Source organism: Falco peregrinus, chromosome 9 (assembly GCF_023634155.1).
Source record: "Falco peregrinus isolate bFalPer1 chromosome 9, bFalPer1.pri, whole genome shotgun sequence".
Classification (NCBI taxonomy): Eukaryota; Metazoa; Chordata; class Aves; order Falconiformes; family Falconidae; genus Falco; species Falco peregrinus.
In genome coordinates this window covers 21,589,121-21,611,374 of record NC_073729.1, presented here as the reverse complement: position 1 = coordinate 21,611,374, position 22,254 = coordinate 21,589,121, and the positions used below count along the sequence as shown (strand labels likewise).

Genomic DNA, 22,254 nt, shown 5'->3' with positions numbered 1-22,254 from the left:
TCCGCCGGAACCGCCGGGCGCCGCGGCAACGGGCCGCCACGCAGCATGGCGGGCGCACTGCGGCCGCGGCCCGGGGCCGGCCCTGGTGGGGGACGCCCTGGTGCTGGGCCCGCGGCGGCCTTCGTCCTGCCGGGGACAGGGGCTCCGTCCCCCGAGCGGTGAGCAGCCGCCGGCAGCCCCGCGTCTCCGCCGTTCCCCCGTCCCTAACCGCTGCGGTCCGTCTGTCCCTGGGCCTCCCCGGTGTCCCCATCCCCTTTTCCACCTGGTACCGAGCAGGTCGCCGTCCCCACGGGGCTGCTCGACCCCTACCTGGAGGGTCCCTCTCCGCGTTCCGGGGGGGCTGGGGACGGCAGAGGACGTGTCCTGTCTCCCTCCTGCTCCTCCAAGCTGAGGGCTGTCGATGGTGGTGGGGATGGGGAGAGCCGGGAGAGGGACGTTGCAGGCGTCGATGGGTCAGGGATTGTAGGTGTGGGGACGGGGACATCAGCCCCAGCACTGCTTCCCTTGCCAGGTGGCGTGGGCACATCCCCCTGTTTCTTGCTTGCAATCAACGTCTTTGCTTTGAGTGGCCTCCTAAAAACACTCGAGGGATGTATTTTACCCGACCCCAAGCTCCAGTTCTCTGGCCTTCACGTGCCTCCCCAGAAAGGGCAGAAGTGCCAGGCAGCAGCAGCAGCAGCCCCTCAGGAATGTCCTGGTAACACAGGAGGTTCCCAAGGAACGTGCCACCAGGACAGGGGGCATCAGCTAGAAGTGCCCAGGCACACACGAGGCACGGCCAATGCCACAGACACGTACATCAACTTGCCGCACTGGGCGGCCTCTGCTGAGGACAAGCCTTGTGGAGAATGAGGCCCCACGGTCACGCTTTGTTTCCTTCTCACTTTTCCCCTTCCAGGTGACGCTGACTAAGCCCCAGGCACCTGCAGCTTCCACGAGACCTGCAATCCCCTGTAGTCAGTTAACTGCACCTAGTAATTCCAGTAAACAACCATGAGCATACGGATGCAGACAGGAATTACTTCCGGTATGTCATCTTGTCCCATTATTACCAATTTTTTTTTTTTACATTTGCTGCAGTGATCCCAGCTGCGTGTTACAGTTCAGCTTGTGTGTTAGCTGTGGCATTAGCGTTCAAGAAAAGTCCAAGTTATTCTGTAGCTAATGAGTCACCCTGGTGACTTGGAGATGCACCTTTAGATGGTGCTGCAAAACCATGCTTAAAGTAACGGTTCACAGCTGAGTTCTAATTCTTGGCTTATTACAGTTTCAATAAAAACACTCCCAAGTATTTCGTACATTCACCTTGAGGTGCGGGGTGTGTGTGAGGAAGATCTGCTCTCTCTAATTTTTATGCCTCAGAAAAAACATTGTAATCGTACTACTACTATGGGCGAGCACTGAAACCAAAACAAATTACTCAAATAACTAGATGTTTAGAAAATGCTGAAGGGCCAGGCGGTACAATATCTTCAAGAGACTAAGTCCCAATGTTAACGCTGTTACATATTCGATCCTGCACCCTGTCCTTCTGTTGCCTTCAACTACTGTGCTGCTATTGTGATTAACCCCTGTTCTGAATTCTTCCTTCTCTCTGATTTTGCACTTCCTCAGCCCATTCACTATGGTGCAAGATTCTTTTGCAACATGCCTACAGGTGACACATCCTAACTCAGTTTTCCCAAGAACTTCCTAATGTTGCAGCTCTTAATTTTCAGAGGGTTGGGCACATTATGTGGTGCTATAACTGATTTCTGTAACAAGACTCCCTACACATACAAATCCTCCCAATGGAATCAATTGCCCAGCAATGCTCACACATCTTTCTCTGCGCATTGAAGCCTTTGCTCCAGCCACGTGCTGATGCCCAATAGCGGCAAACGCCACACCAACAGGACATGGGCACCTGCTGGGAAAGGCAGCAGCAGAAGCCCAGAGAAATGCCCGGAGCAGGAGGAGACTGTGCAGTGCCCACAGCGTCCTACAAACGCTCCCTCCAATCGTGTGGCTGCGCTGGAGTGGGAATCAGAGGGGGGCACAACTCACCTGAGGTTCAAACCCCTTTAACTTAAATTTTTCAGTTTTAAACTTCTGAGGTTAATTAAATATATGGGTTTTTTTAATCCTTTTTTTGAGTTCTAGAGGACTTCAAAGGTTCAGATACAAAGCATTAAAAATAGGAAAATATTTCCTCGGCAAAGAAGGGCCAAAGGCAAGTCAGACCTGGACTAATAGCAGGACTACTTAATACCTAGACCAGCACAGAAAGATACTGCAGACAGTTCCCCCAGCAGCTCAACTTCTGAAGTATCACTTGTTCAGAGAGAATACTGGAGTTACAAGTCACCTTCTGAAATGGCACAGGCAGATGCTGCAGAGCAATGAAGACCTGCTCCTTCCAAGCTAGGGCAGCTCTGCTCAAATATCCATACTTCAGTTCATTGAAGACACACTGTTTCTCGGCATAATGCTGAAATTGGGTTTTGAGGCTGCAGGTTCTCTACAGTTCAAGGAGAACAGCTGAGTGGTCTGATCTTGGCATTGCTAACATGTAAGCACATGGAAAAAAACATGAGCAAAAAATTCTAAAAACAGAACTTTATTTACAACAGTAAAAACAAATAAACCCCACCACCACTGTGAAGACCAGGCCATTCAGTGGCCTTTCATCATAAGTCATCTGCTTCAGAAAATAAAAACAAAGTCCATCAATTCACCCATCATTCTGCCAAACAAAAAGAGTTCAGAGCTGCCACATCTTACCAGAGAAGCAGGAAGAACCAAAGACAGTCATTGCTGCCTCCTTTCTACTTGCCTTCCCTGCATTTTTTTTCCCACATGGGGCGAGACAGGGGGAAGACATCTAATCCAGTTATGAGAGTATTTTGTTAGCAGTTTGGTACAGCCAGAACAAAGGACAACACAGTCCATTTACAGATCTAGATCCGGCTTAGTCCAAGGACAAAGAATTCCTAATGGGTACAAGGGGAAGGCCAAAGGAAACATCCAGTCATTGATGAATATAGGCTTGCTGGAGAGGAGAAAGACTGTAAAATCAGAGGAAGAATACTTCAGTCCTGCAGAGGCAGTTGTTACAGGAAGGTAAGAGAAGCAAATAAGCAAAGACTTTCAAAAAGGAAAACCAGAACACATGAGCAGTTGGTACAGAAAACAGACAAGATGAAACACAGCAGCTCTGCTCAGCTGCTTTGGAAAGTGGAAGGTTTATACAACAGGCAGTGGGGGGTTTGTCTGAAGAGACGAGTGTTTGATTTTAAATTATTTTTTCTTTCCCCTAACACACACAGTATTTTTAAAGTTACAGATCTCTTACTTCAATCATAGGCAAGACTTAAATAATTCAGGTATGGAAGAATGGGGTCATGAGGCGAGCAAGCAGCCCAGCGAAAGGCAGGGTGGGTGAAGGGAAGATGGATTTCCCAGGTACTGCACTCCCAGAGCTGCGTGCACCACCTCAGGAGAGGAAATCTGGCATGCATTGCACCTTCATCGGGAATGACTGCTTCGCAAACAAAGCCGGCAGGGATGTGCCTCGCCACACATCTGACAGGAGTGTTGCAGGCAGGGATCCCCAAAGCACTACCAAAGGCAAAGCAAGCGCTTCTTACGTTACTTTCTACATGAATAAATAAATAAATCAACCCTCCGATCAAATCTTTCCTTGACCTCTTGCCACTACCCCACCACCACTGTTTGGGACATTTCACTTGACCTCAACCTCTGCTTTTATTTGCACATCTTCCCAAAGTGCCCAAATACCAGGGTACCACAATAACTGAAATTAAGAGAACCTTTTGCTATCAGATTTTCTTCACACTGATTTAATAGTCTAAGGGAGTGCATTTGCAAGTGCGTGGGAAGGTACTGGAAGATACTATATGTGTGTAAATCAAGGTGGCTTATGGACCTTTCTTGCAGGGTTCATCCCCAGCTTTACCCAGGCTGATAAAGATGACCAAGCTAGTCTTGCTCCTCTGCAACACTTCACTGCAACAATGAGAGAGTACCAGGGTCCAGATCTACTGCTAACTTCATTTCAAAGCAGTACAGATTTCATTTCAACCCAGGGACACCGAGGATATTAACAGGTCCCCAAGTCAAGGGGAAACTGAGACCAGGTATTAGCTGAGGGGCCACACTGGAATGTAAGTCACAGATTCATACTAACAAATGTGATAAATCGACATCCTAAACTCTACAGCTTCCAAAGCTCAGCTGGTTTATTAAACATTTAAGTATCAACAAGTCTCTGGATTTCTCAGCCACATCTGCTCACAAGCTTAGTGCTCAGTATCAGTAAGGAGGTAACACAAAAGTGGCCCTTAAAAATAGGCCCCAAGACATGGACAAGGCAAGAGATAAAGGCGTAAGCATTTAACACCATCAAAATTGTGTTAGACATGAAAATCCATTTAGAATCAAACATACTCATTTTATAAAGAGATGTCTGAGACCAGTCAGAACAATGACAAGAGGCTGGTGGAAAGAAAAATTATTTGGAAGGTCTGTCTGGAACATCTCAAAGACTCCACCACAGGGCAGACTAAGAAAGGCATTGAACAAGTCTGTCAATCGTCATGTTTTTTGATCTGTAAAACTTGCAGAACAAGCTCAAGTCCCTGCTTTTGACACAAGATAGTAGAGGATGAAGAAAACAACAATCAGTCCTGCTGAAACAGAACAGAGCAACTTGCGATTATCCCTCCCAGATCGTGTCATGGTGGAGAAACGCTTCACACTGCCGGTTAGCAGGCCAGTCACACTCATAAAATCTGAATCCTGAATGAGAAAGAATAAGACAGAGGCATTAAAAACAGATGAAGATATCCCTGAAGAATCTCCCACTTCCTGGCTAAAAAACATTTGCACGGAGAGCCACACAGTAGCTGCTGGCCTCTCTGTGCTCATCACATCTCTCCCAGAAGGTCCTGCCCCTCCTGTGCCCAGGCTGCAGGAGCAGCACCAACGAAAGAGACAGTGGAAGGTCTGTTCCAAACATAAAACAAACTGCCTCCCCTTTTTTTAAAACAGGGTCAAGCTACCTGCTGCCGAACTGTTCAGCTGTACCCATGCAGCATATTCTGCCTGAAACACCTTAACAGCAACTTTACAAGCGAGCACTTCATCTAAAGGAACTGTCCCTACACAAAGCCGTTAAATGTACAGCATCACAGGCTCACAAGCACACAAGAAGCTGCAATTTCTTGCCATTAGTTCTATTTTTTTCTTCAGCATGGAATGGCACGCATGTGCAACTTTGCCAGAGCATGGCAAACAATTCTCAAATCAATGCAGTTCAGGCATTTTCATTTTGACTTCTGGTCTCTTTTCCTTATCCACGAATTATCTGAAGCTTCTGCTCATGCTGCTCCTGAAATGCTTCAAAACCTTCTCTGTAACAGCAGCACAATTTCATGCTGATTGAGGGCTTCACCTTTAAGGTCCTTTGCCATTACACCTTTTATTCCAGTTCTCCATGCTTCTAATTTTTGGGCTGAGCAAGTATCCATTTCAGATGCTCCAACACTGTCAGCATACACCGTTACTAAGCTTCCAAGCTGAGCTTACACCTTTGACTCAACTGGTTTCAACACTACAATTATCTTTTCTCTTGCTTCCACATACCAGCTCTCCAACATCCGGCACAGGCAGAAAAGGCTCTCCAAGCACCAGAGTTATGCTGCCGATCTCCTTCTCAAATCTCTGGGTGGGCTTGCCCTTCCTCTTGCAATTCAGTTAACGAATTACCTTCCCCCTAAAAAGCCATAGCAGGTAACCCCTCTGCTACAGGGATGTGCTATTCTGCCCTTTCCCCCATGCACTGTGATTTCCCATCAGCAACTAAGGCTTAAAAGGCAGATTACTCTGGAAAACAATTTTGGTTTTATTGGGTGTTGCGTGTCAGAAAGATGACAGAACAGGGCACCGAACAACCTGAATGGACCCAGAGCATCAGCTTTGCTCCTTCTTTCCAAAGACATCAGTGAACTACAAACTCCTGACAGGCAGCCTGTGTTTCAGGGGTTACAGGTACGTAACCCAGACAGATTTATACAGCAATACCAAAAATCACAGGAGCATCTGAGGAACAGGCCCATCAGGCAGCTCTTTAATCCCAGTAAGGAGGTAATCTTCACCTGGGAGATTTCTGAAATGTGCTGTCCTACATCAGTCTTCTCAGGTGCTAAATACCACCCGTGTTGCCCATTCAGAGAAAGTGATATTAGCAGCTGCCAAGGATCTGATGTTTATGTATCTAGAAGTCTACTGGAAACCGGTTTAGTTACACTCCCTGGTTTGCCAAACCGACCACTGGGATCTGACTTTGTCTGCTAACTTTGAACTGCTGTTAAACTTCCACAGTTCAGGTAACTGCTGAGAGGCAGCACAAAAAAGTCAGCCTTTTTACATTTCATGGGTTCCTTACCATGCCATCCAGGTAACGGTTTTGTTCATCAGCATCTTTGTCAATATCCAGAGCCAGCTACACAAGATAAGGGCAGAAATGGGTATTAATGAACTTCTAATGCAGAGAGAACCTCTAAAGCATCTAGTGCTGGTAAAATTTGAAACGCATATTAGAAAAGCAAGCCAACGCTTCCCCTCTCTACACAGACAGACAGAGGCTTGTTCAGTAGAGGAATAAATTCTCATTTTGGTTTCAGGTTGAACTTCTTCAGCTCTGCAACACTGAAATTAAAGCTCGACTGTCTGAAACCGTCATATAGGACGGGAGCATTTAAATGCTGGGACACAACGGCAAGAACTCAAGTCTTCCCTTCTACAAGGTGAGTCACTGACCTCTATTAAACCCTAAATCAAAGTATTTGATGTTAGTAGGAGCAAACTAGCTTTAAGAACACCTCTTATTACAGATATGAGCATTTTTCAAAACTAATTTACCTGCCCTTTTATTTTGACTTTTTTCCCTGAGAGGTGTGCTTAGCAATACCCCTCTGTGCAGCTTTTACGTTTCTCCTTGTGCCTAAAACTCCTTACCTGAGAGCTGCGAAAGCCACACCATTCCCATCAGGTGATGTCGCTAAACCTCAAAAGGAAAGTGGAAATTCATAAAGCCATCTCTGGCATTCCACAAATAAAAGTTAACCACCGCATCACCAACAACTTAGGAGTCATTAATACTTAGGAAGCCCTCTATGTTGACCAGGAGCTCGCATCCCCCGCAAAGCCCTGGAGAAGGATGCCCTGTCCTTCCTTCACCGCAGTGCCCGCCACGAGCTCAGCAACTCACCGACTTCAGCCTGGTGACCTTGTTGGCTAGGGTGTCTGCCATACGCTTGTTCTCTACATCCAGCATATCCTCCACGGCACCCGGACTCTGACCTTGGGGGGGGGGGGGGGGGAAACCGAGGAGCATGAGTTTCATCTGGCCTGATACAGCTACTGGTGCGGTTGCTCACCCGACGTGGCAGGCGAGGCAGAGCAGGCTCGTTGCCCGGCCGGTCTGGGGCTTGCCATGGAAGCCTTTACAGCTGCCCCCTCGCACCTGCAACCTCGGGGAATCAGTGCCACGAAACGCTCCCCAGTTCTTCGTGACAAAACCGCCCCAAACCTTCCCCGGACGGGCCGGACTGGAAGCCCCGCCAGGCCGCTGGGCGCAGCACAGGGTTCGGCAGCACGGAGCGCCGCCGGGCGCTGGGCAGAGGGGCCGCCCGGGCCGGGCCGCCGCCTGCTGCAGCTCCCGAATGGCGGTGGCAGCGCTCCCCTGCCCCCCGGGGCCGCTCCCCCACAAACGGCAGCGGAGACCCCCCTGCTCGCCCCCCACCTGGGCCCGGCCCCGCCGACCCCTCACCTCGGCCCCACTCCGCCATGGCGGCCACCAGCCCCGCCTCGCCGGGCGGAGCCGCGCCGGCCCCAGCCAAATGCCCGCCGCCCTGCCCCGCTGTGGGGTTCCTCCGGCGCCCGCGGGGCGGCTGTCGGGGCCTCCTCAGGCCTGGCCCGTCCCGGCCGCGGCTCTCCGGGCCGCGCCGCGGAGCGCCGCCGGGGGAGGGCCGGGGCCAGGAAATGAGGCAGGAAGCCGGGGCGGCGGAGAGGAAGGGAGCGGCGCCTCCCTCCGCGCCCCAGCTCGCTCGCCGCCCCCCTTCCCCGCCGGCGGCCGGGCCTAGCGGCCTCCTCTGGCCCGGCCCTGCCCTCGCCGCGGGGCCGAGGCGCCCGCTGGGCCGGGAGGGCGGCGGGCCGGAGGCCCCTGCTCAGGCGGGCCGGGGTCGGGCGCGGCCCCGGCCCGCTCCGGCGTCTCCGAAGGAGTGCAGGTACCGGCAGAGCCCTGCGCGGCCCTGGCGGCCGAAGGAGGGTGCCTGAGGGTGTCGGAAGGTGCAACGAGATGGCAGGGGATGGAGGCCGCAGCGTGAGGGGGGCGCTGGCGGGTGTGGAAGGGCGGGGGGTGACCGGTGCTGCCACCTGCTCTGGCCTTTCCCCCCACGGACGGCGGGGGCCGCCCCCCAGCGCTGGGGATGCGCTGCCGCCCGGGGGCCAGCCGCCAGCTCCCCGGCGCCGCCCCTCCCGGAGCATGTGCCCCGGGTCCCGGAGCCCCTCGTGGCTGCGCCGGGGCGCCCCGGGACCCCCGAACAACCCCCGGGGCGGGGGGGGGGCCAGGCTTGGCCCCGGGACCCTCGAACATCCCCCGGGGCGCGGGGCACAGGCTCCCGTGACGGGCGAGACCGGTGCTTGGCCCTGTTGCAGAGCCGCGGTACGTGGCAGCGCAGAGCCTAGACGAGTGTGTGAGCCCACGTACCCACCCAAATTTGCTAGATTTTCCACCATTAGGAGTTACTTTCCAACACTATGGGCTTGCATAGCTCTGTGAACTGTTAAACTTGTGCCTGTGTCTAAAATAATCTCATCATCCGTGCCTATGCGCATCTGCTCATTTACATTATTCTCATGAGGCACATTATCTTCTATAATGGTATAAAGGCTGGGGCCGTGGAGCCCAGCCATCCCCGTACGTGCAGTTTTACTGCGTGTGCAGTGTGTCTGACATAAGCTGATGCACAGCCTGTCTCTGGTGTTGACTGCATGCAGTGACTGCAACAAAATCCTCATGAACTCTTTCTTTTCACCACCTTAAAAGGTAGCTCTGCCTTAAAACAGGGGGATGCTTTCCTGTCTGCCTGGCTTTCCTCTCCATACCTTTTTACTCCACAGGAATGTTTCTGGATATTTTTTTTTTTCTTCTTCTGTGCAGTAACAGAAATCAGGCCAGCCAGGGGAGGAGGAGGCAGAGAGCTATTTCAGGGAACTGCTGTTATCTGCTCTATGTTAATCCCCTGGCTGGGTGGGGGGAAGGTTTTCCCCGAGTGCTTTACTGGGAGAGCATATATTAAACGTTGAAAAGCAAAGAGAGGAAGAAGATTAGAGGGAGAGAGAGGAAGCTGGCTGCTGGCTTTACTTGGGGTGTCCGTCTGCTCTGTTTTTATGGATGCAACAGCGTGAGCAATGTCACTTGGGTTTTTTTTTTTGTGATTTATTTTTTTGCCCCTCTTTTTCTTTCCCCACCCCTTTCTCTCTCCCTCTTAGATATCTGTGTATCGAGGTCATTTTGCATCACCATCACTGTTGTCCAGGAGCTCTGGAAGCCCCCTCACTCCCTTTCCTCCCGGTTTCACCTCCTGCTGAAGCCAAGCTGTTAAGATAATGGAGCTCAGGACTGTAGTAGCCACCCTGGAAAGTGGGGAGCAAGACACAGTTCTCAAGGTGCTTCAGATCTACAACCAGGAGGTGAGTGAGCATCAGACCTCTCCCTGATGTCAGCTGCTGCTGTTTCCAAGCCTGGAAGCAGGTTGGCCGTGTTCTGTGCCATCCGGCTGTCCCCAGTCTGTCTCCTCTGAGTGCATCTGTCTGCGCGTTACTGCCATAAAAATGTTACAGACTGCTTCGGCTTTTACTTACAGATGGTTCATTGCTTGATGTTTTGCTAGGAAGCAGCTAAGCAGCTTCTATCTTGGTTCCTTTGTATAATGGAAGTAAAGCACGTGGAAGGGATTTTCTTTAAAAAATATTATCCAGATCCCAAGTAAAACCTGGCAGGGAAATAAACGTCAATGTGAAGACTGAGTAGGAGGAGCTTTTTTGTTAAGGCAAGGTTTGGTAATAAAACTGAGGCCTGGGGAGGAGCTGCAGGTGAAGTCGTGGTTGTGATTTGCAAGTAAAAGATCATCAGAGGTGGACAGGGATGGGCTGCTGGAATTTGGTACAGATGCTTGATCTGAAAGCTGATAATAAGAAGTAAATAACAAATACAGAATAAAAAAACCCAAAAGAATGGTTTGGAAGCAGAGATGGGAGTGTTTCTAGCTTTAGAGTGGCAAAGGATTATCTGTGGGGGTAAATCCCTTTTGAAATAGACTCTGGTTGTCAGGGAAATTTCCTTCAGAGGGTTTCCACCAGGGTGGGGCTGGCCCTGCAGATCTGTGACTCATTCTGCACCATTCTTGAGTAGGTGGGAAGCCAGCGGGGAGAACCTGTGAATATTTTTCACAAGTGTGCAAGAGCGAGAGTGTGCAGCTGTTTCCAGCACTCTGTTTTGAAACAGGGGAGACACTACCTCAGGAGTAGGTCCCTATTAAAGATGGTCCACAGGATTAACATCACCTACAGCAGGTGTAATGCTGGAGGAATTCAGAGTGCAAACAGAATTTGATGTGTAACAAGCCTGAGGCATCAAACCACAATATCTTCTGTGTAATTCCTCTGGCTGGCTCCTTTGTCAGTGTATCGAGCGTAGGAAACTTGTAAGAATGTCAGTGGCTTTGCTAGCCTGTCTAGAATAAATGGAGCATTCAACGAGCATTATGAAACTGCAGATAAACTAAGCAACTTCCTGACTTTTTTTTTACTGTAAAAAAATGATGGTACTTTTCTGGGGATATATTTTAATTCACTATTGCATACGCAGTCAGTTTTTGATTGCCAGGAGGAAACTACAGCAAAAGCAAAACCACAGGTATGGCTGAAAAATATACAGAAATGAGATTTCAGGAGCCCGCAAAGAGGATGTGGAGGAAAAGAACAAGTGGCGTGGTTGTCTGCAGAGCAGATCGGTTCCAGGACTGAACCACCGGTTCCTCATAACGTGGTGCAGCAGCTTTTGCACTGGTCAGGTCACCATGCTAAAGCATGATAGTGCTGTGCCAGGGGCTGCCCTCCAGGAATACAGCTGTCCTGCTTCCACACCTGAGGTTTCTCAGCCAGTGTGCTGGCATTGCTTTGCCCATCACAGCTTGTTCTAGGCTAGAAAGACCAAAGCCATCCCTGGGATCTTGGTAACTGTGACACAGTTAATCTGCAAACTTTTATTTTCTGTTTTTAAGCAGACAGGAAATCAGCAGCTTGTAAAAAAGGCAGTGAACGGCAGGGGAGACTACATTTGCAGAGTGAGTCGGGGAACACCTGTGATTGGAGGCCTTGCTGAGCAGAGGAATTACCGGCTATTACAGGATATTTGGGTTGTGATGAGCACCCACTTTACTGCTGCACTATTTTTAAAAGCCCATCTGTCAGATGGGCACAACTGTGGCCTGTGGCATTCAGCCTGCAATGCAGAGCCAGTGGAAGAGGGCAGTGGGTAATATTCATCACAGATGTTTTTCAAGGATGGAAGAGAAACGGGGGCCCACAGAACAGTGGGAACCTCAGACAAGGAAAGCGTTTCAGACCTGGTGGCGTGGTCAATCTCTGCTATTCAAACCAGATTCATTACCTGTAGTTGCAATGCATGTAGATAGAGTTGCTGAGGTAGGGACAGCACTGGAAAGAAAAGTCAGGACTGAAGCAAAAACCTCAGTGGCAGGGGAGTTTTCCTTTTGTCTTGTTCTTTGGGAGTTTGTGCTCTTTGTTACAAACCCCACAAATATTGTAGACCTCTCTGAGCACTGTGGCACTCCTTGCCATGCTGATTCCTTGTCTCTGTGCTGGTTGGGACTGTCCTTGAGAAGGTGTGCTTGCTTTTGCAGTATGTTTTTAGACTTTCTGCTTTCCAGCTGAATGGCCCTTCCTTGGCTGGGCAAAACAGTTTTATGGATTTTTAACCTATTGCTTTGATTGTTTTTATTTTGCCCCCACAGAAATCTCAGTGCTTCACCTTTGATGATGAGGAGCGGGAAGACAGGAAGGTAGGCACACTCCTGGCTTTCTTCCTCTTGTCGGATGTGTAAATCTGCTGCTGTTGTGTACTCATGTCCAGCAGGGCTTGGTGGTGGCAGCCCCTACAGGAAAAGAAATGAGTGTTTTTTCATTAACTTGGTTAGGGAATGGTGTGCTCAAAATGCCTGGCTCTGTTTTTTCCATCAGTAGTTGTTTTAGGATACAGGTCAGCACCCTTCCAGCATTAGCAAGCCCTTTGGGTTCAGTGATGGATATAGTCTCAGCCACGGGTATATAAAAGTGTAATCCTTTATCTGTGGCATGGATCAGCTAGGCAAAGATCATAGCAACATGCAAGCCTCTCGAGGGTAAGTGGTTTTGCTGTGAGCCAGTTGCAGGATTTTATCAAGGCTGTATATTAACAGATACTTTAAGCTGGTGTAATCTGGCACTTGATGGAAAGAAATGCTCCTGCCTGTTTGTTTCTGTTCTTTCACTTCTTTCATGTGAGGGCAGACCTTTACGTGGCTGCGCGTGGTTGGTGGGCTGATCTGCCTAAATGATAACTTTTTTTTTTCTCCTGGATTATTTTCAAGCTGAGTTAGTTTTGTGGTCCAGTTCATTGGTTGATTGTGCTAATGCCTATGTTAGCATGGCAAGTGCAAACCAGGCATCCAGGGTGGAGAATGGGACCTCTTTTGTCTGTACCATTGCCAGTTAAAGCTAGTGTGAAGTTTTTCCAGGTACAGCCTGACGTGTAGGACCAGATCTTGCAAGATCCAAGCTCTTTGCCTTGCACTGACTTGCTGTTCAGGCTGGGACAGTCACACGGGCTGTAAGTTCAGGGCCAGCCTTGGGGTGCTCCACTTTTGGAGTGTATGTCATGAAATATGAATTCAGCATCACCGTCTAGTTCCTTGTGCTCATTTCTTCTATTGGTGTAGCCCTGGGCACATGCTCTGAGATCTTTTCAACCTGAGTCTGTCAGAGGCTTTGGCTATTTATGACTTCATCTTTAACTCATGTGTCTGTCTCGTATGGAAGAAGAGGAATGACTTGCTTCTCAGGGTTATGATTGTGGGGCATACTTCATGAGCTAAAGCTTGTTCAGTTCTGCTAGCCTCACGTTAAGGACTAAAATTCCTTTTTTCTTCATTCTTTCCCTCAGTCCTTTTATTATTTTGAAGTATAACTGATTAGGCTGTGTTAAGCCTATTACACTGAGTGATAGCAAAACTTGCAATCTTAGATTCCTTTGCTCTTGTAGTATGCATGGAAAGACATGTGCTCTGATACGGTGTTATGCTAAAGAGATCTAGTGAGATCTTACCTGACCAAGGTGTGAATGTGTGTGCAGTGAATTACCGGTGTAATGTGAGGTGTTGGTTCAAACCATGGCTGCACTTGGTTTAAACCCAGCTGGATGTGATTGCATGAAGCAATACCTTTGCCCTTGTACTCTTCTGTTCCTTGCTGTCGCGTACCATGCTGTTATCCACAAGGGTTAGATTTTTAGCTCTTGTTGATTCGTGTTAGTGGAGCTCTGCTAGTCTGTACCTACTTGAGGATCTGGGCTAGTAGGTCTCCAGACAGCACTGAGATTTAGGGAGACACTACTTACTTGAATCTCCTGAGGCCTCTTCACCTCCTTTCCTGCGGCATCATGTGTTCTTCTTGCCTCACTTGGGTTCTTTTACCTTCCCTTGGTGATTTTCTGATGCATCTCTCAACTTTTTCAGTCTGTTTCTGGAGCACCCAGAGCAGATGCCTCCCTAATCTTAAGGCTCTGGGTGGGAGTAGAGCACTACTGTTGAGTTGGTTGTTGCTCCTTAGTGAAGCCATAAGGGGTGTTTCTGCTCTGCCCTCTTTGCTTAATGCAGCTGCCAAGTAAACTGTGTTAGCCTGAATCATCCTAACTATGGGTGAAGCTAAAATATGCAATAGTTGCCTGTTCATATTCTCCCCTCACATCTGATACCCTCTCCCAGCTGTTCTTTGTTTCTTGGTGCGTGTCCTTGCTTATACTGGGTCAGGATCCAGAGCCATTAGTGGGCTTATCTCTAGATGGCCCTTGCATTTTCCAGTTCAGAGCGTTACAGGGTGGTGGGGGAGCACCGTGAAGCATCAGTGTGCGAGGCATTACTTTTTTCCAACTGCACAGAAAATGGCCCAGCTGCTGATCAAGTTCTTGGAAAAAGAGCTGCAGCCTTCCTGCCAGGTCACGTGTTTGGAAAGCATCCGCATCCTGTCCCGGGACAAATACTGCCTTGACCCTTTCACCACCAAGGAAGGCCTGAAGACCCTCTCCAGGCATGCTGGCATTGATTACTCAGAGGAGCTCATCCGGGAGGTCCCAGACTTGGATGTAATTCTGGAATCCCTCAAATGTCTCTGCAACATTGTCTTCAGCAGCCCTAGGGCACAGGAGCTGACAGCTGAAGCCCGGCTGGTGGTGGGTCTGGCCAAGCGCATCAAACTGTACAATGAGAGGAGCCTTCCTCACGAGGTCAAGTTCTTTGACCTGCGTCTCCTGTTCCTGCTGACGGCGCTGAGAGTGGACATCCGGCAGCAGCTAGCCCAAGAGCTCAGGGGCATTAGCCTGATGACAGATACCCTGGAGCTGACCCTTGGTGTAAAGTGGATGGACCCTTATGAAGTTGCCACTGAGGAGGGACTTCTCCCACCTTTGCCTCGGCAAGAGACAGAGCGAGCCATGGAGATCCTGAAAGTACTCTTCAATATCACCTTTGATTCCAGCAAGAGGGAGGTTGATGAGGTAAGCTCCTTGGGTGTCCCATCCCACTGTAGTCACATGTCTCCGGGATGTGGCTTGACTGCTGGTTTTCTCCTCTGTTGCATTTCCTCATATTACATACCGGCCCTCGTGCAGCCCCCAGGTACTTGTACGGGTAGCAAGAAACTCGCGTGTATATGGACCTTTCCCCCTAGAGCACCACCTCTATCCAATGCATTATTAACCCTTAAGACTTTTAGAGCATTACAGTTTAAAAGTTGGGTATTTTTCCTTCCTAATGGCATGATTTGTTGTGCAAGTGGGAGGGCAATGCTCCCAGGTAACTTGCTTCTGAGTGTGTCCTGGTACTCTTTTCACCTTCTGGGCAAGGTCAGAGGAAAGTATGATGGAGAACATCTCTGGGTAATCCATGGGCCTGTTTTGGGGCCGTTTCCAGCCCTTGACCCGGTGTTGTAGAGTGAGGGGAAAGGTATTGGGCAGGAGGAAGACTCTGTGTTGACCTCAAAATGAGAATTGGGAAGCTACTTCAAGTTAAATACCCTGCTGTTGGTTATCATGCTGCTGGAGGGAGGGATGGGGTTGTGGGCTGCAGGGGCAGCAGGCTGTGGGACATGGAGGATCCCTTTTCCTCATCAAGGTTTTAATTTTCTGTTTTGGGTCCAGGAAGATGCTGCTTTGTACCGGCACTTGGGTGCCCTCCTGCGCCACTGCCTCATGATCTCTGCTGATGGAGAGGACCGGACTGAGGAGTTCCACAGGTCTGTGTTAGATAACTAGGTCATGATCTTCACTAGAAACAGGGTCCCCAAGGCAGATCCTGCCTGACCCTGGCATTAACATCTGCTTGTTTGGTGCTTGCTAAGGTGACTGCTGACAAGCAGGCATCTTTGATTTGGCCTGTGTGTTCCTCACGCTGCTAAGAACCCAGAAATAGCCCAGCCCTTCCTACAGTCAGTTTCTGTGTGCTAATGCCACAGCCTCCCGGCCTACAGGAGGAAGGGTTTTCTCCAAGCCTGCTGACCCCAAGGGCTGTATTCAGTATCCTGCGTCAGGCCTCCTCAACAGTGCCACCCACTTCAGTGGGCAATCTGCCAGAGCAGATGTTCAATACTTTAATTAAGGAGTGCATGGAGTGCCCTTAATTAACTGTCAGTCTCTTGAGCCATGCTGAGAAACTGCCTGAGTCACATTGCTGAGCCTTATTGGTCCAGGGGTGTCAGCTGTGAGGAGGTGACACCATCCTGTTCTCAAGAAAACTATAGTCAGAGGAATCCTAAACAATGCATTGCATTGACTGTCAAGCTGAGAAGGAGTCATACAGCAGGAGGCCCTAGAGAAAGATCTTTGACCACCCAGATTAGTCCTACTTGGCATCTCTGTCAAGATCCATGGTTTCCCAGTTGTCACTGAAGTCTCTTTGGACTCCCAGAAAATAGTTCAACTACCCAAAAAGCAGTTCAGTTTATTCCCTTTAGTGGTGTGAGGAGCTTGGGATGCAGTCCAAAGACAGCTTGGATCTTGAGGTACTGACGCTCCTGGAAGTTAGTAACGAACCTTCATTTCTGGATAGCTGAAGAACTTCAGTGAGCAAAGATCCATGACTGCGTGTTCACTTCTCTTTTATATCTTTAGTCATACAGTTAACCTTTTGGGCAACTTGCCCCTGAAATGTCTGGATGTCCTTCTGACCCCGAAAGTCCGGCCAGGCTCGCTTGAGTACATGGGTGTCAACATGGATGCAGTCAGCATCCTACTGGATTTCCTGGAGCGACGCCTTGACAGGGTGAGTTGTGAAGCTGCTGTGTGAGTTCATCACTGTTGTTTTCACAAGTTCACTGCAGGGCACCTTTCCTTCAGTCTACATTCATCCTTGAAAAGCCCAGTGCCAACACCACATGAGCACCAGCAAGGCATGGGTATTTTGGAGATAGCCCTTTACAGAAGAGGCAGTTTTTAGTAGAGGTAAAACTCTTATGGTAGGACTAAAACAACGTCTGTCAACTGGGAAGGTGACTGGGTGATTGCTTTATGGACTGCAGGTAGTGAGATGGGTTGAACAGTAGATGATTAGCTGGGTGATTAAAATATCAGTGCTCTGTTTCGCTCAACTCAGCAGTGATATGGTGGGCCGCTTCTGGAAGCCTGAATTTGCGTTATTTTCAAGCTGACTGTGGCTTTCAGTCTCCGGAGTTATTCCAAAGGGCCTCCAAATTTTACAGCTGCGCTTCTCTACTCTGGATGCCCTATACAAGTATTTCTAGCACTGCTGTGCTACAGAGCAGGGTTTGGAAGTTCGTGCCAGTTTGAGGAATGATGAAGCACCAGTTCCTATAGTAGAGGCTGGAAAGCTTCCATGTCCATCTGTTTCCCTGATGGTCTGTACTCATGTTCTCCATCATTAGCCGGATGAGTTGAGCTCAGTGTGACTAACGTGTTTTTCACTTTGTGGACACTTCTGCAGGGACACAAGCTGAAGGAGAGTTTGACCCCTGTGCTGAACCTGCTGACTGAGAGTGCCCGAGTCCACCGCCAGACGAGGAAGTTCCTGAAGGCAAAGGTACGCTATCTGTCGGCCTAATTGAATGATGCTGCACTGAGCAGAGAGAATAGCAAACGGCCTGATTATTGCCATCCTCCAAACAGACCTCCTCTGTCTTTCTGCTGGGTTCTGATACGCATGGGTGATTGAGGCCAGTGGTACCCACACTGTTTTTTTCCACATCTCCCACACTCTGTGGTTTTATTAATTTTAGCTGATCTGTAAAATGCACATACATTTTCCCCTGTCTGACCTGCTGCTGCCATTCCAGCTCTGCTGATCACCCCTCATTGTGGCCTTGTAGGTGCTGCCTCCACTCCGGGATGTGAGGAATCGGCCAGAGGTGGGGAACTCACTGCGGAACAAGCTGGTACGTTTGATGACCCACATCGACACAGACGTGAAGCACTGTGCGGCAGAGTTCCTCTTTGTCCTCTGCAAGGAGAGTGGTGAGTTGCAGGGGCTTGCTGTGGGCTTTGGTGACAGGAAATCTTGAAGCTTGGCCCCTGGGCAAGCCAGAGAGTGTGGGATTGGTGACCCTCTGCAGCCAGCAGGATCTTCTGTCTTCCCTTGGGCCAGATACACTGAGTAGGGAAAAGTGGAGAGTATCCAAGTGCTCTGTGGGAACGAGTTTCTTGTGCCAGCGGTGAGTGAAAAGCTCTGCTGGAGGATGCCCCAACACCCTGTTGACAACCTGGCCTGCATTCAGGCCTCCGCCCTGTGGGTGCTGTCCCTGCCGTTCTTGGTGCATAGCGTGGGAGCCTTGCTCCCCTGTCGGAGTTCAAGGAAGCACTGGCATTTCTGTGTCCGTGGCCTTGCGCTGATCTCGCTGTTGGAGCACAGAGGAGCAGACGGGGCTGGAGAGGCAGAAGGGGAAGCACAGGGTGGTTTCTCTCTCTCTCCTGGCAGTGTCACGGTTTGTGAAGTACACTGGCTACGGGAATGCAGCTGGGCTCCTGGCAGCGCGAGGCCTCATGGCTGGTGGTCGGGAAGAGGGAGAGTACTCGGAAGATGAAGACACAGACACTGAGGAGTACAAAGAGGCAAAGCCCAAGTAAAGAAGTCTGCTTCTCCTCTATAGCACCCCTCTTCCTACACCTTCTTCCCACTCCTGCTCTGTCCCTTTCTTCATCTCTCTCCCTGCCATCTGCTTTGTCCCGCTTTTTCACATGAGCATTTCCTTCCACATTATTTACCAGTTTCACCCTTACCTTTGATGTCCTGTTCCACCCTCTCTGCCTGTTCCTTGGGTGAAATGGCTCTGTGGCTGAGCTCCTCATAGTGGTACTGGTGCATATATTTGGTCCCTGCAGCTGGGTACAGGCTCTAGAGCAAAGTGGGTTCCTTCAGCCAGAGCCCATTCTGCACCAGACCTGTTCATGGTGTGCACGTGGCAGTATCTCTCTCTAATCCGTATCTGATACCCACCTATTCTTGGCATCTGCACACTCCACTGCGGTGACAGGTTTTTACTGGGTGCCGGAGCAAGGGTGGCTCCTTCTTGCAGTGGGGTTGGAAGTGCCAATTACTCCTCCATCTCCAGAGCCCTGTGCTGCTGGAGCGAGGTGGTTTTTTTGGGGTTGGTTTTTTTTCATTTGCCTGTGAATTAATAGTGGTAACTCAAGGACGAGGGATGTGGTGGGAGAGCTCCAGGACTGCGCTCAGCTCTAGGTCCTATACATTCCAGCATCCTGTTCAATGTGGTTTACAGGTTGGGGGTTGTTTTTTGGGGTTTTTTTTTCTGTGTGAGCTTTTTACCTTCTGACTCAAGGAGAGGGAAAAAGTGTCATTTGCCCTTGTGCATGTGGCTTAAAACTGCACTGTGGAATTGGCAGGATGGTGACGTTGGTTACGCAAGAGAAATAGGAGGGATTTGCAAGCGGGGACAACTGTGCACAGGACATACAGAAAGAGACTGGAAGCATGAGCGGCAATGACAGTCAGCCTTGCCGTTGTGTTCCTCTGCTCTGTACAGGCAAAGAAGGATTTTAAACAGCCCTTTTTTTCCTCCTGTGCTTTACCTCTCTCTTTTGCCCTGGCCTCGCTATTCTTGCAGCATTAACCCTGTCACGGGACGTGTCGAGGAGAAACTACCCAACCCCATGGAAGGGATGACTGAAGAGCAGAAGGAATACGAAGCCATGAAGTTAGTCAACATGTTTGACAAATTGTCCAGGTACTAGAAAATTGTGTATGTTCATGTCTGCATCAGCACCTGTGTCTGTGATTTACATTTATCACAATGTATTCCCAAGGCGACCCCTAACTGAAGGGATGTAGGAGAGCATGGAGGAGATACATGAGGAAATATTTCCTTAATCTGGGCCCCGTTACGTGCAAGGGAAGGCACTGCAAGCCCTGCGCACCTCTTTGGTGTAGTGGCGTGCTGTGAAATTCCTCTACGTGCCTGCACTGTGTTTTTGAGCACCTGTTGCCTCACCAGGTTTGGCTGGGTGCTCAGTAAGAACAGCAGCCACTGTCCTGGCAAGGCTGCTCAGCAGGAAGCAGCGTTTTGGGGACAGATGGCAGTCAGTGCCACCAATTAGTTTCCCTGCAGGAGCGTTTTCTCTGGTTGTTCTTCTGCCATTAAATAATCCGTCATTAAAAGGTGCCACAGAGCAACCCAGAATCTGCCAACTGAATTCAGGCCACCCCCACGGATGGGAGGGGGAAAGGGCAGTGCATTTAATGTATGCATTTCCATCATGTGCTAGAGGGAGAGGAACACTGATGTCAGTGCTAGTTTTCCTCTGGCAATCCTTGCACCACACGACCTGTACCTGGACAGGACCCTAAAACTGAGCCTATTCCAGGGAACCTGAGGATAACAATGCTTGCAAATTGTGCTTCCAGCCATTTCCTCATCATGCTGGAGGTTTTGTGGTGATAACTGTCCCCCACTTCTAAAAAGGGATTCTTAGTGGTTGCTTGGTGTGGTTGTGGGCTGCTTCTGGGCAGTTTCCGCAAGCCCCATGTTTCTGCTGTAGTGCTCATCTGTTCCTGTGTTGTCTGCTGCAGATTTGTGTTACTTTGCTCTCTCTCCTCCCTGGTTTCAGAGAGCAAGTCATCCAGCCCATGGGCATCACGCCGAGCGGCAACCTGGCCCCCATGGAGAATGCCATCCGCGATATGGCTGATGAGAGGTCATCGTCCGACTCTGACCTAGGGCTGGACTGATCCAGACCTCTTGCCCCAGCTGCGGAGAGCTGGGGAGCCTCCGTCTGCTCTCCCTCAGAACTGATGCCGCACCCAGTGGCTAGTACTGGGCCAGGACTCTCCCTGTGGGATCTGGATCCAGCCTGGAACCCTCACAGTCCACAGTAAGGAACACCTCCTGCCTCCTTCCCAGGTCCGTAACCGCCTCTCCTTCCAGAGGGTCTTCGTGACCTGGCTCTACTTTGGTCTCTCCTGTCAGCAGCCTTGAGGATTTCGCACTCCAAATCACTTCCAGGACTTTCCAGTAGGATTTTTTTTTTTTTTTTAAATACGTGATGTTTGGGAAGAAGAGTTGGGGGAGGATCTTTCTGTCACACCATCATGGTTCAGCAATCTGCAGAGCATCTTGTGTACGTGCTGATGCTTATGTGGCCACTTGTCAGCATGCGCGTCACCGTGTGTGGCTGTGTGAGGCTGGCGCTGTGTGTGGGGAGCTGCTCCCCAGGAACGCGGTGGGGAGGTGGGAGCAGTTATTCACGGCAGCTCTTGGGGATTGGTGTCCGCGGGGCATAGTGCATCCATTTCATCAGCAGGCAGCTGGGCATGTGTGCACTATGTGTGGCTGTGAGCGTGACGGTGTTTGTGCAGAACAGGAATGTGTGGACTTAGGAGTGTATGTGAGTGTGGCCAGAAGCAGCAATGTGTGCGCTGTGGGGAGGCAAGCAAAGCTTTTCTGTGAAGCTTCCAGCATTCCTATCAGCTGCAGGAGAGAAACACACAGGTGACTGCCAGGAATGCTCTGATATTTGGTCTCTGGCGCTGTGCAATGTTCCTGTAACCACAAAGTTTAGTTTTTGGCGTTAATCTTTTCCCATCTCACGCTTTCCAAATGAAAGGCCAAAATCTGTCTTGTCTGCTGCCTCTTTGTCTGCCTTGGCTTTCCCACAGGTCTGCTGCTGTTTGCACCCAGGGGCTGGTGTTGGTCCTGTCCTTTGCTGTGGCTTGATTTGTCTTTTATTTGTTTTATTTTGAGATTTTTTCTTTTTAAAGAAAATTGTTTTAAAGAAAATCTTCCAGTTTGTCTCATGTACCAGAGTTCCAAAACTTACTATCACAAGTAGGAATGCAAAAGTGATGCTAGAATAAAGAAAACCTGACAAACAACTGCATGGCAGTGATTCATCGAACGTGATAGCTCTGAGAAAGGAAGGAAATATCTTTGGCTTTTTCTTATTAGCAGATGGTTCTACTCTGATCACCCTGAACTTCACGGTGTTTTTTGGGAAGTAAAATTGTGGCGTTGAACTGGGGCTAAGCCAGAACCTTTCCCTGCACTAAGTATAACTGAATAGAGCATCCCAAAGTTAGAGTAAGCATTGAAGCCTGAGGATTGGAAAACTCTTTTAGCTCGACCCCTCAGGCCTCACAACACACAGTTGTTTACAGGACTGTTCCTCATCTCCTCTATAAATGCTCTGTAATGGTTGAAAATTGTGCACACCAGCTCTATTTTCTGTCTGTGCAGTGGGGATTTGCTGCTCAGCCTTTGCAGGACGTGAGCCACCCTCAATGATCTGGCTTTGCTGAGGTTTCTGAGTCCCCACAGGGCAGCACGTGCAGCAGAGCTGGGGCTCTGGTGGGAAGGCAGACTGGCTGACCAGGCTCCCCAGTGGGGCACAAC

At 49.9% G+C, this 22,254-nt stretch overlaps 2 protein-coding genes across 3 annotated transcripts; one reads left to right on the top strand and one right to left on the bottom strand.

Moving 5' to 3' along the window:
* Nucleotides 1-30: 30 nt before the first annotated feature.
* Nucleotides 31-21,735, top strand: RIC8A (RIC8 guanine nucleotide exchange factor A). Of its 2 annotated transcripts, XM_055814672.1 has the most exons (13): nucleotides 31-158; nucleotides 899-1,027; nucleotides 6,687-6,809; nucleotides 9,559-9,759; nucleotides 12,105-12,152; nucleotides 14,285-14,899; nucleotides 15,542-15,636; nucleotides 16,511-16,661; nucleotides 17,340-17,435; nucleotides 17,722-17,866; nucleotides 18,327-18,471; nucleotides 19,474-19,593; nucleotides 20,474-21,735. In XM_055814672.1, exons 4-13 carry the CDS (start codon nucleotides 9,676-9,678, stop codon nucleotides 20,592-20,594), a joined length of 1,620 nt encoding a protein of 539 aa, XP_055670647.1. In that variant the 5' UTR covers nucleotides 31-158; nucleotides 899-1,027; nucleotides 6,687-6,809; nucleotides 9,559-9,675; the 3' UTR covers nucleotides 20,595-21,735. The 2 variants fall into 2 exon arrangements, with proteins under 2 accessions (XP_055670647.1, XP_055670646.1); XM_055814671.1 differs by lacking the exons at nucleotides 31-158; nucleotides 899-1,027; nucleotides 6,687-6,809 and adding an exon at nucleotides 8,159-8,291.
* BET1L (Bet1 golgi vesicular membrane trafficking protein like) lies at nucleotides 2,584-7,968 on the bottom strand. The gene is made up of 4 exons (XM_055814681.1): nucleotides 7,835-7,968; nucleotides 7,274-7,365; nucleotides 6,449-6,505; nucleotides 2,584-4,800 (listed from the first exon to the last, which is right to left on the bottom strand). Exons 1-4 carry the CDS (start codon nucleotides 7,851-7,853, stop codon nucleotides 4,633-4,635), a joined length of 336 nt encoding a protein of 111 aa, XP_055670656.1. The 5' UTR covers nucleotides 7,854-7,968; the 3' UTR covers nucleotides 2,584-4,632.
* Nucleotides 21,736-22,254: the final 519 nt, after the last annotated feature.

What these genes read in the sequence shown, in the direction of transcription:
- BET1L (XM_055814681.1), bottom strand. An exon ending in AGGTCACCAGGCTGAAGTCG is followed by an intron (nt 6,506 to 7,273) that starts GTGAGTTGCTGA and finishes TATCTTGTGTAG; the next exon opens with CTGGCTCTGGATATTGACAA. An exon ending in ACCGTTACCTGGATGGCATG is followed by an intron (nt 4,801 to 6,448) that starts GTAAGGAACCCA and finishes TTTCTCATTCAG; the next exon opens with GATTCAGATTTTATGAGTGT.
- RIC8A (XM_055814672.1), top strand. Translation starts at nt 9,676, where the DNA reads ATGGAGCTCAGGACTGTAGTAGCCACCCTGGAAAGTGGGGAGCAAGAC. An exon ending in AGGAGCGGGAAGACAGGAAG is followed by an intron (nt 12,153 to 14,284) that starts GTAGGCACACTC and finishes CCAACTGCACAG; the next exon opens with AAAATGGCCCAGCTGCTGAT. An exon ending in GCAAGAGGGAGGTTGATGAG is followed by an intron (nt 14,900 to 15,541) that starts GTAAGCTCCTTG and finishes TTTTGGGTCCAG; the next exon opens with GAAGATGCTGCTTTGTACCG.